Here is a 16403-nt window from a genome sequence, read left to right as displayed (position 1 = left end):
TGGCGCTAATTATTTATTCTTATTATATTTCTATCTTTCTTTCTTGTTTTTTATCTTTTCTTTTTATTTGATTTGCAGAATTTTGAAGATGACTTTGATTTTAATATTTTTTATTCAATTTTTATCTTTTTCTTATTATTTTCTTTTCTTGTTTTTCATCAATATTTAATATTCAATATTTAATCCTCATTTTTATAGATGACGCTAAAATATAATTTTATTTGATATAATCGATAAATATTTTTTTAAACTGATTGCATATTTTTGAAATATATATATATTTTATTATTTATATTTTTATTTATAATTTTTTATTAAATATATAAGAATCATATATAAAAACGTAAATTTTATTTTAATGAAAAAATATATAATTTTCTTACAGTTAAAAATATATCTAGGTATTTTTTTGACACAGTTGTATAAATGACATATGAAGTTTGCTTCAATATTTGGATGCAACAAGGTACCATGTGATTAATGTATAATTTGGTTAATTACATTAAACACGTGTAGTTGTCAAAATATAATTTTTTTATATATATTTTATATTTTGTTGTGTTATTAATATATGAGTTTTATAATACCACATGTAATTATTAAAAAATTTATTGTTTTACGAATTAAATAACAAAATGCAAATGAAATTGAGTACTCGGCGCCAATCTAAAAATATTGAAATAATAGATGTAGATGATTTAGTTCTTACGAGAAAAGGTGGAGGTAGTATAATTGATCAACGACCAATTTTTTCTCATGATGGAGAGTAAGTTTTAATACTATATTAAGTATGAATTTTTTTTTAGTAAAATATTGCTTTGGGAATCAAAAATCCTAAAACTTTTATGATTTACTTTTATCATTTTTTTAATTCTAATTTTTCAACTAATTGAAATAAAATAGAGAGTTTTAAATTTATTATCCAATTTATATTATATTATATACATTTATTATTATAGATTATTGTATATAGTATGGAAACATGTTATAAGAGCTTATAGTACACAAACTGGAGATTTTGTAAAAGAATTAGAACCAGCAAGTTTTAGAATTGCAGGATTAATTGTACATCCTGAAAATCCTAATCTAATCATTGCTTGCACAGAAAATGGAGAACTAAATTTTTGGAGTTGTCAAAGTGGAATTATCACCAAAAAATTAGTATGAATATTAAATGTATTTTATAACAATATATAAAATCATATATTATATTTTTTCAGAATTTTCATAATCTATTGTTTATTAATTCTATTGTTATCATTTTTTTTGCAGAAATTGAAATTTCAAGAAGAACCAAAAATAAAAACATTTCATATTGTAAATTATAAAACTCATAAAGGAAATGAATTAAAACAAGTGTTAGTAACATATATTTCTAAATGCAATACTAAAATTTATATAGTTTTATTTGATTTAGATAATGGAGTTTGTACAAAATCCACATGTATATCGTAAGAAAAATTTTCTCTTTAATGAATTCTTCTTATGAATTAAAATTTTCTTCAATTTTTTATATATTTTTGCTTATTATTGCAGAACAAATTCACATGAATATTATATTGATGTAATTGGAAATCATGGAGAAAATTTAATAGCTATTCTTCATGATGTAGATTTACATATATTAAATCCATCAAGAAATCTTATTGACAAATTGTAAATATCTTTACATAAAAAAATGGAATATTTAAAATTGAATAAGAATTTAATAAAAAATATTTAAATATTGTTTGATTTTATGATAGACACAAAACTGGTAGAACTGGTAGAAGGCCAACATGTATTGCTGGACATCCAGAAGAAGAATGTGTTGCCACAGGAGATTCAACTGGTCGTGCAGTAGTATGGAAAGGTTTATTTCAAATAAGACCTTATACAGCTGTTTATCATTGGCATACATTACCTGTTACAGAAATAGTATTCAGTAAATCAGGTATATTATATATATATATTTAATATTTTTTTGAATTTTAAGATATATACATCTATTATTAAATATCATAGGAGGACATATGTATACAGGAGGAGGAGAATGTGTATTAGTGAAATGGGTTTTAGCAAATCCACATCAGAAATCTTTTCTTCCACGATTACCTGCACCTATTAAACATCTTACTATAGCTCCAGATAATTTATATGTTGCTGTATCTACTTTAGATAATGGTATAAATATTTTTTAATATTATTTTATAATTCATCCATTTTCTTTTGCAGTTTATTATTATTATTATTATTAATATTTTCTATTAAGAAAAATATGTTTTTAAAATATGTATAATATGTAGGTATTGTAGTTGTAAATCCACAAAGAAAATTGACTTCAGTTATACAAAATTTTACATGGGGTGTAAGTTTATCTTCTAAAGATTTATTTCCTGCTGGTCTTATTGTTGATCCACGTACTAATTGTTTAGTATTAAATAGTCGCACTGGACATGTTCAATTTTATAACACTCATACAAAAAGTTTATTATATAATGTAAGTAATAATAATAAGAAAAAAACTTGTAAAAAAAATTTGTATGTAACTATTGATAAATTCTTAGATAAATATTACGGCACAAAATTTTTTAACACAAGAACGCAATGCAATTATTGTAAATACGGAAGTTACAAAAATAGCATTAAATAACAATGGTATATGGATGGCAACTATTGAAGAACGAAATGATAATGTATCATGTATAGAAGTAAGATTAAAATTTTGGAAATATGATGCCATACAACAAATGTAAGTGTAAAAAATATTTTTTCGACATATAAATTCTAAAATAATATATTAATCATTAGGTATGCTTTAAATACATCGATTGAACTTCCTCATGAAGGTGGTATTAATGCTTTGCATTTTCAACCAAGTACATTATTTGATGAAGATGAAGCACTGGCAGTTACAACTGGCAAAGATAAAAAATTTAAATTATGGCATCTTGTAGAACCTTTGTCTATGTTCAGTATGTAAAATTTATATATTTCATTTTTATTTTATATTGTTTTATATCATTTTATATTAAATTTTAAGATTAAATGTGTTGCAGAAAAAACAAAATATTGGCAGTGTCACAGTATAGGAGATTATAGAAATCTACCTGTATCAGATGCTGGTTTCTCAATAGATGGTTCATTAATTGGAATTGGTTTTGATTCTAGTGTAACAATGTGGACTCCAGATACTTGTACATTTAAATGTAGCCTTACACATAGCCAATATCAGTATCCAGTGACGTAAGTATTATAAATAATAGTGGTATTAATAAAATAATACATTATTTTCATTATTATTCGTATTTTGTTAGACAAATTGAATTTGGAAAGCAAGAAGCTTGTCATCTTGTTATAGCAGCTTCTGCACATCACATTGCAGTGTGGAACATTTTATCACTTACATTAATATGGAGTGTATCTTTAAAAGTTGCAACTCTTACAGCAGATCCAAAATCAACATATATGGCTGTTTTCACAACTGATAATTCATGTAAGTTTACAACTTGTCTAACAAAATATCAAATTCATTTTTAAATAGGAATTAATTAATTAATTTCAGTGTTTATATTCACACCTCAAAAATCGTCACCTATCTATACAAAAAAAAATGTCATTGAAAATAATAGTTCAATTTTGGCAGCCGCTTTTGTACCACATTTACGAGAGAAACGAGATTCATCATACAAGATATGGCAACGAAGATCACAGCTTTTTTTTTTAGATTCTAATCAAGTATGTAGCATGATAAATATATAAATATACATAAGATGATTTAATATAATGAAAGAATCATTAAAAAATTATTTTATATAATAATTTACATCCAAATATTTACATCCATTATAATAAATTTGTTTGTAGGAATTACTAACATTGGAACCAGAATCTGAAGTGACTATTTCTCTCGAAATCTTATCTACAAATACAAATGTTCCTGCAACTGCTTTTAGTAATCTAATAGCGACTAAAACTATTAAGGACACGAAAACAGCTGCACCATTTACGTATGAACAATTAGGAGTACCAGGAAAAGGAATAGTGGAAGAAGTAAGTGAATTTAAATATACTTTTATAATTATACATTTATTCTTTTTATGTCTTTTTATGTCTTAATTAGGAAATAAATTTATTAAGTAGGTAATATTAATTCCAAAATATTTTAATATTAAAAAAATAATTTTATTTTAATGAAAATAATTATTTATATTAAAATAATTTTATTTTAATGAAAATAATTATTTATATTAAAATAATTTTATTTTAACATATTCTCATTTTATGATGAGATCAAAGAGCATTTATTTACATACAGTTTTTCATATAATGTAATATAAATAATTAAGTAAAAAATATAGAAATATAAATAATATCAATAACATAACGAATAATGAATTTTATTAAAATTTTTATCTTAGAAAAATAAAAATTATTTATCTCATGGGATATTCTCATACATTTTATATATATATATATATATATATATATATATATATATATATATATATATGTTCTTTCTAATTTATATAAAATAAAAGATTAATTTTAAAGATTAATTTTAAAATCTTAATCTACAGTCTTAATATAGATAATACAATATAAAAAATTAAATTAAAATATATATTATTTATATTGCTCAATTTATGAACTAAATTTATAAATAATTTACAAATTCTATAGAAATATTATTATAACTTGTTATTCATTGTTATATAAGTTTAAACATATGCAATAGAATATTTAAAATAGTTGGACGATGAAACTTAAAATATAATGACTTATTTGTATTCATCCATCTTGAATTGCGATGATTTTGTATTTGTCAATGTTTTCTTCCTAAACGGTAATTCCGACAGCGGCGTACGAGATCAAATTTTCTGTAGCGCAAACAATGCCATTGCGGAATCTGTCGCATATTTTCGATCGCCTGCAAGTTATACATCTTAAAAAAATAATTGACTATATTTAATAAAATTCAAATTATTTAAATATAAATAGCATATAAAAATCATAACAATTGTTTCTCAGTAAAAGAAAATTATAATTTGAACTTTTTCTTTTATAATAATTTCATAATTTATTTTATGATACATTAAAAAAAAATCAATTTTCATTTATATAAATTAGATTTGAATTTAAACATAATTAGTAAATTTTTAAATATATTTCTTTAGTAAATGAAAAAATTTATATACAAAAAAAATTTGAAATTATTTTTATACAAAAAATGATATTTTTTTCCAATTTTATTTTAATTCTAATCTTATAATAAAACATTATATTATAAATATATACATATACACATATAAAAAAGTATTTTACAAATATTTAAAAAGAAATTCGCCAAATTATAAGTTTTTTCTTTTTTTTTTTTTTTTTTTTTTTTTTTGTAAAATTAATAATGAACGATTCGAAAGGAATTCTCACAAGTATGAACTCTGTTTACGATACCACCTACAGTTCAATTTGATTAGATATACCAATACAAGTGGAGGAAAAGAGATTGATTTAATAAGAACCGCTTGCGAGCAACGTCCACTTTTGCTTGCATATGCATCCCACGTGCAGGCGGAAAATATGAATTTATCTCTATTTATCTTCTTATTAATTCATAAAATGAATATAAAAAATTTCTTTTTATTTTTGATACATTTTGTACATAATAAATTATAAAATTAATTTGAAACTCCCATTATATAGTTTTTTGTAATTTGAATACTGATGACTGAATTATGTCATCCCAAATAAAATTATCAAATATACACGTGTAATATACTCTTCTTTATCTATTTGTTTTATTTTGTCGATGCAAACTCAATTAATGATAACATTTTCTGATCCAGAAAAACATAATTTTTTATAATTATCGCTTTGAGCTTATTATACAATGATTATTATTATTATTTTTTTTTAATGAAAATAAAATTAAATGATCGGAATGGAATAACTAATAATTAATAAAGTAAAAGAAATTGCTTCATTTTAAAGAATATATTCCACTTATTATATTCCAATTTAAAAATTTTTAAATATTTGCAGGACATTCTCACTTTCTATATTATAGGTTGAATTGTGATCACGACTTTCTCTGTTTGTCTATTATATCTTCTTTTTACCGCTTTTACATTCCTAATTCCTTAAGAGGAACGCAATTTTATGAATCAATTGCCCACGCGCCATTTTCAACACGTGGTTGAATTTCAAACAAGATCCGCATCAAGAAACAATATTTTAAGTTGAAATATATATATATATATACAATAATAATATGAAATATATAATGAAATTTTTACTAATTAAAAGAAAATGAAATAACTTATAGGTGGTATCGAAATTTGAATTTCATATTTTACGAAGAAGATAAAATATCAAAAGAGATACTTACTATTTCTGGATTGCTAGCAGGATATGCAGATGTGGTAACCGCCAAAAAGAAAACAGTTACCAGGATGCACAACACAAAATTCCACGCTGTTAACTTCATAACCAATATTGTTAATGATAATAAAATTTTCTTCTAACTTTTTTTAATGCACAAGAAGATTCACTTCAGAAACACAATCACAAGCTTATTACTGCTTACTTTAATGAAATATTTGAAGAATTCTGTTAAACATAAAAATTGACTGGAATTAAATTCAATGAAGATTATCAGATAAATTGCAAAATATTATCTAGAGAGATTTCAATATCTTCTATTTAAATTTATCTGTTCTTTCTTATTTTTTATTTTATAATAAAAGTATTGAGTGAAACTTCATAAAAAAGTTTATAAAGAAAAAACAGAAGAAGAAAATGATAAATTTTTCGATAAAATAATCGATGAATAGTTACCAAGGAAGAATTTCTTGTCTGGACGTTCAACGTAGAACTGACTTCGGAAGTGGCCTCGCTATGATTTAATACTTCTCCGCACTCCCACCCTCTCACGGCGTTCCAGTTGTCCTTCTGACCTAGGGCATTGTCTTCGACAAAAAAATCTTCGATTGTGCATTATTTAAGAAAATGATAAATTCGATTTGATTTTGCAAATTATCCAAGTATATCACAACTTGAATAGATTTTTAAAAAATCTGAGCTTTAAATATTTCTTCACGAATAACATTGAAGAATATTGTTTGAAAGAAGTCCTAAATATTAAATTACATAGTATTGATATTTTTCATAAAATAAAAAAGAAGAAAAAGGAAGAAAAATAATATTTCATCTCATTACTCTTTTACTTCTTTTTGGAATGATAAAAGATATATAATTAATTGATTGATTGAAAATATAAATTGTTAAAAAATAAATTGATCATCACATATGGAAATATTCTCGAGAATAATGGAGATTGAACTTGAGTAGACACATGTATGTATACTGTTATAAAATTTCACTGCTTTAAAAGCAATACAAAATCAATAGACCGAGTTTCCCTTATCATGAGCGAGTTAGAGCAACAAGTTGACGGAAAACAAAGAAAGAAAGAAACATTGTTCAAACTATCTTATATACTCTCTCATTCAATGTGCGATCATTTAAATGAACGCGATAATATCAGCTTGTCTAAAAGTTAAATCTTGTCCTATTTGGAGATTGCTTTCAGCGTCTGGAGGCTAAGCAAATTAAGGATCATCACCGAGTTTCTGCGGTCCCTAAGGCCACATAATCATTAATGATAACATTATGGAGAACACAAATACATTATATTTTGAATAATTAATTTTAAAGATTTTTCAGGGATTAATGCATGCCATCTTTTTAACATTTATAGAAAATTTATATAACATATATAAATGTTAATTTATATATTTTGTGCATGAAAAAATAAATTGGAATAACAATTTTATTAACTTTAAAGAAAAGATTTTACTTATTATTAAACGTTCTTGTTATTTATATAGTTTTTGAATAAAATCTTATAATTTAAATAAAATTTATATAGATAATAAATATAGATAATAGAAATTTATTTATCTATTCTTTATATTCTTTTCAAAAAAGAAATATATTATAATTTATTTTTATATTTTTTAAATATTTATGAAAATATTTCAAAATATAAATAATAAGTGCATAAAATTTAAAGATGTTTAATGATGTCATAAAAATGAACGTAAAACATGTACTTTGTAATTAATTAGACAGCATCTACGTTATTACTTCAGTAGACGGATATCCGCTAACTCACTACTTTCTTACAAATTACGTCAGTTCTGTAGAATAGTTAATTCTTTATCAGTCATCTCGTAACTATTTCTCTTTATAAACCATTCTAAGAATGTATATCAAAGAACCAGATATATTTATTTTCAATATTTATATTCAAATCAATATTTTCTTAAATTTGTTTTCTTAAATTCTTAAATCTAATCTAATAATTCATTTCATATTATAAATTTCAAATAATAATAATTAACATACATTTTATTTTTTTCTCAATATTTCTCAATTTTTCATTCTTATAATTTTATTCCGATAAAAATGATACATTCATGTAGAGTATGTTTTGATTTTAATTAAATTTTCTTTTAATTAATTCTTCCAAAAGATTAATAAACTAAGAATAAAGAATCAACAGTATGTTCCTTTATTCATTTTCGTTACGATGCAAAATGGAGAACGGTGGTTTTCAACGCCGTTCCGGAACTATTTGCAAATGTTCCGATAAAACCAGGTCAGGACGAACCTGTTGGGGAAGCTAGGAACAAAGTCTTATCTCTCGTGGGAGCTGTCCTGATTGTTACATTACCTATTAATAAAATCGTATTCCTTTTATATGTAGATATATGTCGAAACGAGCATTCTATCTTGTTAAATTGTTTTAAGTTAGTTAGCATTCTCTTGTAAACTTATACAATTAATATTATTTCTTTGAAATTGAATTCATTTTTGATAATTTATTGTTTCATATAATTTTACTAAACGATATCTTTATATTTATATCTATACATTATCTACATATGCATTTAAATATATTTTTAATGCATTCTTAACAATTGTTAATTTTATTTATTCTGTATATTTTTTTTTATAAATTTTTTTATAAATTTTTTTAAAATCAATCGGATTACTTTAAACTAATAATTCTTTAAAGAATTTTTTATTAGTTAGAAATATCTTATAGATTAAGCGAAATTATATTAAATTAAATATACGGAGTGTGTGTATTTAGATTTTTCGCAGTAACATTACTTGTTTTTTTACTTCATCTTTTCTAGCTATTTTCTGACGAAAATTAATATATACTGAGAAGAATATTTGTGTAGGTTGAAAGAAATGTGTCAACCTAGATCTGAAGTAGAAGATTGCAGAAATTGCAGAAATTTTCGTTTGGGGGTGTGTTTGCGTCAGCCTTAAGACTAATTAATTAATTGGTCATCACTAACATCATAAATATGATTAAAGAAATAAACGCGCGTTATTAATTTATAAATTCATGAATAAATATTATAAATATTTATATTTTTCCTAACTATTTCTTTACTTAACATATTCTTTCTTATTTTATCCTCTTCAAATCATGTTTTATCTTTATTTATACTATTTTATTTTTTTATATCATTTTTTATTTCTCAAACAAACAAATAAATCAATCTCAAACAAATTTTTAATATATTAAAAATTTAATGATTTTTGATATTTAAACAAATATTAATTATGTTTCAGCTCCTCAGCGTTTCAGCCCACACTTTACCGCCCATGAAAATGTTATGCACATCATTTATTACATCCCTGTTGTCGTCATCTGTATCTAAAACTCAATCAATAGATGATAAAGTCGATAAGTAATTTGATATAATTTTTAATTTTAATAAATTATAGCAAATCATTGCAAATGAGTTATAAATTCAAATTCAAATTCAAATTTGAAAATAATCGAACAAATTTTTAAATAATTTTTGTTATTTATTATATTTTATTAAAAATTATGATATAATACTTATATAACTTATTTTTATTTTAATTTTTATAGAGATAACATAACTCAAAAAGATTTACAAGAGGATTCAGCTGAAGAAAGTGAAGGAGAATTATCACGATCAAAAAAACAGGAATCACCACGTGTAATTGAAATCAATGATGTTGATGAAACAAAAGTGCAACTGGTTGATCATAATTGGTCTTTTCTCTCAACTATACTTCCAGATCGAGAAGAAATTGAACATTGATTTAGTATAAATTTTATTTTGTTTATTCATATTATTTTCACATTTAAAAAATTAATTATTTGTAAAATTGCAAGATAAATAATTTAGTCTTTTTTGAATCACTAAACAAATACAGATACAATTCATTTCATGAATTATTTATTACATTGACAAATACGATATATATATATATATATATATATATATATATATATATATATATATATTTATATAATATTGTACATATTTAAAATATCTTGCAATAATTAACATAATTTTTAATGAAAATATGTCTTAAAGTGCAAAAAAAATGTGCTCTATTAATTATCTAATAAAAATTATGTTGGTTTTGGTAATTCATTTAACCGAAAACTAAACTCAACTAACTCAGTAACAATTTCTGTTAAACGTTTATTATATATTGGATCAATTTCCATGAATTTAAGTACTGTTTCATTTCTATTTTTAAATTCAAATTCATGATAACTGTTAGGATTACCCAAAATTTCTGCTCCCAATTTCTCATCTAATAATACAGTTTGAAAATATATAGCCGCAGTAATTATAGCGGCTAATCTCTGTTCTTCTATTCCTTCAATTAATTCTGACCAAGCTGGAATTTCCACAGAAATTGTTTTTGTCGAATTTAGAGTGTCACATAACATACTATAGTAATGCTTTAGCATAGTTTCTTCCCAGGTTACTCGAAAATCACGATCAGTACAAAGATATAGGAGTTGTGCTACATCATGCGCCAAAGGAGAATATCTGATCAATTGAAAATCAATCAACAGACATTTCGGAGGTACACTATTACTGAACATTAGATTATTTCCCCATAAATCTCCGTGACTAATTACATTCTTTTTTATAGATGACATTTTTAAAGCTGCATATACTTCTTTACAAGTTTTTGGTATTAAACTAACATCCAGATTAAGATGTTTAGCGATGGCAATTATAGCATTTACACTTACATCAAACCATTCACTAGTTTTTCCAGTCTCAGAGAAAGCATTTTCTACAAAAGCTTGCGGGTATAATTCCTTCAAAGATTTTCCAAGACGTGCTTCTGCCAACAAAGAGCATGCATGTAATTTAGCAATGCTTGTTAAACTAGACACAATGAGTTCCTTGTTGAACAATTTATTTCTCAATGAGTAACCCTTGGTACTTAAATCTTCGAATAATAACAAATTTTTTTTTACTAAGAAACAAGTTGCCGTCCATGGTTCACCTTTATAATCATGATATAATTGTGGAATTATGTCACGGTAAAAAATTTTTTCTTTCAAAAAGACACATTTATCGAGCACGTATTCAGCTTGAACCGGTAAATCATATGGTACAGTTTTAACAAAAAAAGTTAGCATATCTTTTCCATTTGTGGTTTTAATTTCCACATTGAGCCTTTGATGGGATCCGAGAAATCCAAGCTTTCCATCAGAATATGATCTCAGAGAGTACTTTTGCACAACTGCTTTATCACTTGAGATACGTTTAACTAGAGTTTGCACTTCTTGAAATGTGAACAAATTATAACTATGAATATTAGAAAATAATTTTTTATCATTCAAGCATTCTGATGCGATTTCAATTTCTAACTCTGATTTTGACATGGTCGAAAAAGTAAATATCATATCGTGGAATAGTCTTTATATAAGTATCAATGATAAAGTGATTTCTTTATGTATTTATGGTGTATTTACAAGAGGATATTTATATCTTTAATTTCGTATGTATATTTACTGATAAATAATATAAAGATAAAACAGCCATAAATTTTCGGATCATGTTAATATAGAACATATGTTATATTATCTATATTATTAAACTATATTATTATTTATATTATTAAACTATATTATTAAACTACTCTATCTTTTTTTTTTATTGAAATATACAATATGTATGCAAAATTAAAATAATGAAATAATTACATTTAATGTTAAAAAATCAATAATTAAAAAAATAATATAAATTCAATCTCTATTCACATATTTTAATATTTTGATTCAATAAAATTAGGATCTTATTTTATTTTGTCTCGACGAATGAATAACCAATATGGTATTTCAAAGATACTTAAAATACTGGCACCCATGAAAAGACCAATTGCACTTCCAACTGAAACTAAAAATAACATCATTAAATTATAATAAAAAAGAATGTTATATAGTGTGATATTGTAATATCATGCAGGATGCTTCAGACATAAAAAAAATTTAGAAATACACGATACTTATCGATAAAATATCAAAAAGCTTTTTACAAACACAAAATCAGAGTTGTTTGCTATTGTAGCTTCAATGTATTCATATATCAAAAGTAAAAATTTTCCTATATGGTAATCACAATAAGATATACATATTTTAAACAATTGATAATAGATGACATTTAAGAAGAATGATAATGAGTATATTTTATATCTTGATCATCACATAATATATATATATATACATCTTTATTTCAAACAAATAAAAAATTGATTATTTTATGAAACAAAATATTTTGCGTAATATTACATTTTATAGTTCTATAGTTATATTCTATATTCTAATTAAATTATTGATATATTATCTATATATAAAATTTGAGTAAAAAATATAGTTTTTTGTAAGATTCTTATCTGAATTTTTGAAGGTGACTTTATATCTTTTCGCAATTTCTTCATTAATGCCGGAAGCATTATTTGTTTGATAATGATAATAGCATTAACGATGAAGGAAATTAAAAAAAAAAAAAAAAAAAAAGTATAAATATTTAACTTTGAATAAATAATTTTCATTTGTTTTGCAAATTTATCAAATAATAATACGTGATTTAAATAAATAGAATTATAATCGCTCATAATAATAATCAAATTACCTGTAACATTTAAAAGATCGTTGACTACATATCGACGATATCGTATCATTGGATGTGAAAGCAAAGTAAACTGAAGACGTGTATATTTTTCACCTAAAGGATCATATTTATAAGATTCAAGCAATTGTTCCCTATAATAAAAAATATCACATTTAAGAATATCATAAATTAATTAAAAAAAAAAAAAATTAGTAAATGTTAAAACGTTTTATGTTTAAAAATTAAGTACATAATGCTTTAATGCTGCTATTTGTAATCTAAAATACAATATCTATATATTTTTTTTATATTAAGACATTTTCAATCATTAATATTTTTATAGGATTCATACACGGCCAATGATGTCCCCTCGCAATCCGGAACACATTCATCCATAAGTGATTGCATATTGAAACTCATCTTATTAGCATATATGCAAGACATTTCCGTACTATTACAAACTCTTATTCCTTGAGGCACAAAATAATAAAAATTTACGCAACCACAGAGTTTTATCATCCGTTCTATAATTACCTATAAATAGCATTCATTTATTAATGTGGAATAAATTATATGAAGTTCTCCAATCGATCGATAATAGATAATAAATATAATATTTGAAAAAGGTTTGGTATATTTATTCTGAAAGAGAAAAATTGACTTACTTCTACATAACATGAATCTCTACTATAAATATCAAATAAATTGTATGCTCGTTTTTCATCAGGAAATCGACAACCTCTGTGTTCAATCGCAATTTTTTTTACACCATCCTCATTAAATGTATCTTCCATTGTAAATCCAACTCGAGTTATGTGTCCAATTTTTAAAATTACATGACTCAAACTTTTAAATATTGGTAACTGTAAATTATTGAGAAAGTATACCTAAAATTGCATAATTTTTATCAATTCTTTTCTTTTTCTTTTTTTTTTTTTCTTTAAATAATTATATAATAAAATATTTTCTCGAAATGTGTAAAAATTTATATACTAATAATATTTCAACATATATCTCACATGATTTTATAATCTTCAATAGGCATTTCTTATAAATTTTAATATATTGAATATGAATCTGCAAAAAAATTTTTTTCTACGATTGTTTAATCAATTTTAAAAAAAATTGCAATTTTTCAATTTTGAAAATGTTTTGCATTCTTACGATGATAATTATTCAAATATTATTATAAGTCTAGCAATTTATAAAATGATTCTATGAATTCTCACGAATTACGAAAATAATAAATTATTAAATTATAATTATTAAATTATTAAACATTTAAATATGTTTAAATAATAATTAAAGTTAAAAAAATACCAAAAACATTCATTTTTGCTGGTATTTTTTAATTTATTTCAAAAATTTATCATAATCATTACTTTATGTGAAAGAACAGATTCTAAAAAAAATATCGAAAAAAATTACAAAATTATTTTTGTTTTTAATATAAAAGTAAAATAAAAATATATAATATTTTTCATTGATTACTATTACTACAACAATATAAATATAATTTATATAAATTCATATTATTATCGTACTTATTTATAATAAATATTCAATGATTTAATGATATTGTTATGTATTGTTTTACATTATCTCAGATAATTGATAAAACTAACTGCATTACTAATGGAATTTTGGAAAGATTTATTAAAAGTCAACAATGTGAGTTTAAATCTCTGTTTTTTATGTGTTTATTTTACTTTTTTTAAAAAATTTTTATGTGCTATTATATTTCTTCAATGATAATTCCAATTTTTCGATAAATACTTTTTTTTAGATCATTGAATATTGTTAATAATATTGTTTATTATATTGTTTATAAATATAATATTGTATATAAGATATATCTTTATAAAAACTTATATTAAAAATTAAAGATTAATTATTTAATAATTTTAATTCTAAATTATTTTGAATTTCAGCTAAAATCACTGCAATAAAATGAAAATTGTTGAATTATTAATTAAATTAAAATATTATTAAAAAATAGATACGAACTGTAAATCCATTATAAAGATGCTGCTTCATTCTTGCATCTACAGAAATATCAATGATAAGATCACCATATTTCACGGTACGATTTACAAAGAAATGCACATTCGATTTGTCAAATTTTTTCAAATGAAATGTATTTATCGCAAGGCAATAACCCACACCAGTTTTTCTTAATTCTTGGAATTTAGTACAACAATCGAATTTTATGTTATTCCAACTACATTCCGCAAAGAACTCTTTACAAGGAATACGTGTCTATGATAAATATTTATAATATATTAACTTGTTCTATATTCAATAAATATACTATATTCAATTTAATAAAAATAAATAATAATTCTTCACCTCTTCGTAGAAAGACAGAAGTTCTTCAGATGAATATTTAAAAGCTTTTCGAGGCGCATCGGTGAATGATCCTGGATTCCTTAAAAATTTATTTATATTTTATTCTTAGAAATTGAAAATTACAAATGTTCTTAGAAATATATTTAAAAAATTCGAGTTTATTAAAATTTAATTTCAATTGTAATATAAAATAATAAACTATTTTAATTTTAATATAACATACAATATGAAATATCTTTTCAATTTAGGAGTAGAAGTAATACAAAAAGCAATGGCAGGAAAAGGTATCTGCCAGTCAACATAAGTAGTTTCAGCAGTTAAAGCAATAGGATATTGAATATAATTTATCAATACATCTTTAATCATGTTTGTACAACCCCACCAACATAATACACAAAATATGAGCCAGAATAATCTGTAAATTACATCATAAATTAATATTGTTATTATAAAAATATAAAATATCTTTAATTCGTTGGATTAATTAAATATATTCAAAATATAATTCAAATTTTAAATTCTAAAATATGTAAATTTTCTATTTACATATTTATATAATTTTTATAAAAAAATATATATAAAAATTAAAATATTAATTTATATATTTATTCAAATCTATTATCTATCAATTATTTAACTACAATTTTTATAATAATAATTTTTAAATAAGTACGATTACCGTTCTATACATGATAATTGATCGTCTACGAGATATTTAACACCATGGATACTGCAATTTGTTAAATATTGTTTAATAATTTTCCACCAAATAAATTTTATTTTCATTGTTAAATCAAATAAATACCAGATTAAAACTAACAAAACTGACTAAACTGTCGTGATTGTAACGAATCGATTTAATATAATATAAATAACTTTATAAATTATACAGAATTTGATTTAATCTTTTATTACTTACACAAATTTATGATTATTTTATTACATAGATATATTTCTATGTATATTATTCTATATATTTTTATAAATTGTTTTAAAAATTAATTGTAATTGAATAGATGTAGAATATTTAAATTATTTCTATTATAAATTTATATATTTTTATTAAAATATTGATAATTGAAATATCAATAT

General features: G+C 22.7%; 4 protein-coding genes across 5 annotated transcripts; 1 reads left to right on the top strand and 3 right to left on the bottom strand.

Moving 5' to 3' along the window:
- Window positions 1-487: 487 nt before the first annotated feature.
- LOC550808 (WD repeat-containing protein 75) lies at window positions 488-10173 on the top strand. Its single transcript, XM_006563981.3, has 15 exons — window positions 488-766; window positions 960-1161; window positions 1273-1451; window positions 1537-1656; window positions 1746-1933; window positions 2005-2163; window positions 2286-2479; window positions 2547-2731; window positions 2791-2954; window positions 3039-3225; window positions 3297-3475; window positions 3545-3717; window positions 3847-4032; window positions 9634-9752; window positions 9941-10173. Exons 1-15 carry the CDS (start codon window positions 636-638, stop codon window positions 10134-10136), a joined length of 2562 nt encoding a protein of 853 aa, XP_006564044.2. The 5' UTR covers window positions 488-635; the 3' UTR covers window positions 10137-10173.
- Window positions 4684-7183, bottom strand: LOC100578666. 2 transcript variants are annotated; one of them, XM_016911475.2, is made up of 3 exons: window positions 6817-7183; window positions 6368-6588; window positions 4684-4924 (listed from the first exon to the last, which is right to left on the bottom strand). In XM_016911475.2, the coding sequence occupies exons 2-3, from the start codon at window positions 6464-6466 to the stop codon at window positions 4805-4807; spliced, it is 219 nt and encodes a 72-aa protein (XP_016766964.1). In that variant the 5' UTR covers window positions 6467-6588; window positions 6817-7183; the 3' UTR covers window positions 4684-4804. The 2 variants fall into 2 exon arrangements, with proteins under 2 accessions (XP_016766964.1, XP_026295290.1); XM_026439505.1 differs by having other exon boundaries at window positions 4684-4909; window positions 6817-7176.
- A 207-nt stretch (window positions 10174-10380) lies between the features above and the next one.
- Window positions 10381-11810, bottom strand: LOC102653935. The gene has a single exon (XM_006563979.3). It carries the CDS (start codon window positions 11753-11755, stop codon window positions 10454-10456), a length of 1302 nt encoding a protein of 433 aa, XP_006564042.1. The 5' UTR covers window positions 11756-11810; the 3' UTR covers window positions 10381-10453.
- Window positions 11811-12067: 257 nt separating this feature from the next.
- On the bottom strand, window positions 12068-16247 carry LOC725359. Its single transcript, XM_016911474.2, has 9 exons — window positions 16231-16247; window positions 15991-16041; window positions 15535-15726; window positions 15312-15390; window positions 14970-15221; window positions 13628-13849; window positions 13315-13496; window positions 12984-13114; window positions 12068-12248 (listed from the first exon to the last, which is right to left on the bottom strand). Exons 3-9 carry the CDS (start codon window positions 15675-15677, stop codon window positions 12148-12150), a joined length of 1110 nt encoding a protein of 369 aa, XP_016766963.1. The 5' UTR covers window positions 15678-15726; window positions 15991-16041; window positions 16231-16247; the 3' UTR covers window positions 12068-12147.
- Between the last annotated feature and the right edge of the window lie 156 nt (window positions 16248-16403).

The sequence above is a fragment of the Apis mellifera genome, linkage group LG3, assembly GCF_003254395.2.
Source record: "Apis mellifera strain DH4 linkage group LG3, Amel_HAv3.1, whole genome shotgun sequence".
NCBI classification, from domain to species: Eukaryota; Metazoa; Arthropoda; class Insecta; order Hymenoptera; family Apidae; genus Apis; species Apis mellifera.
Note: the sequence above shows the minus strand (reverse complement) of the source record. Positions and strands in the feature narration are given on the sequence as shown.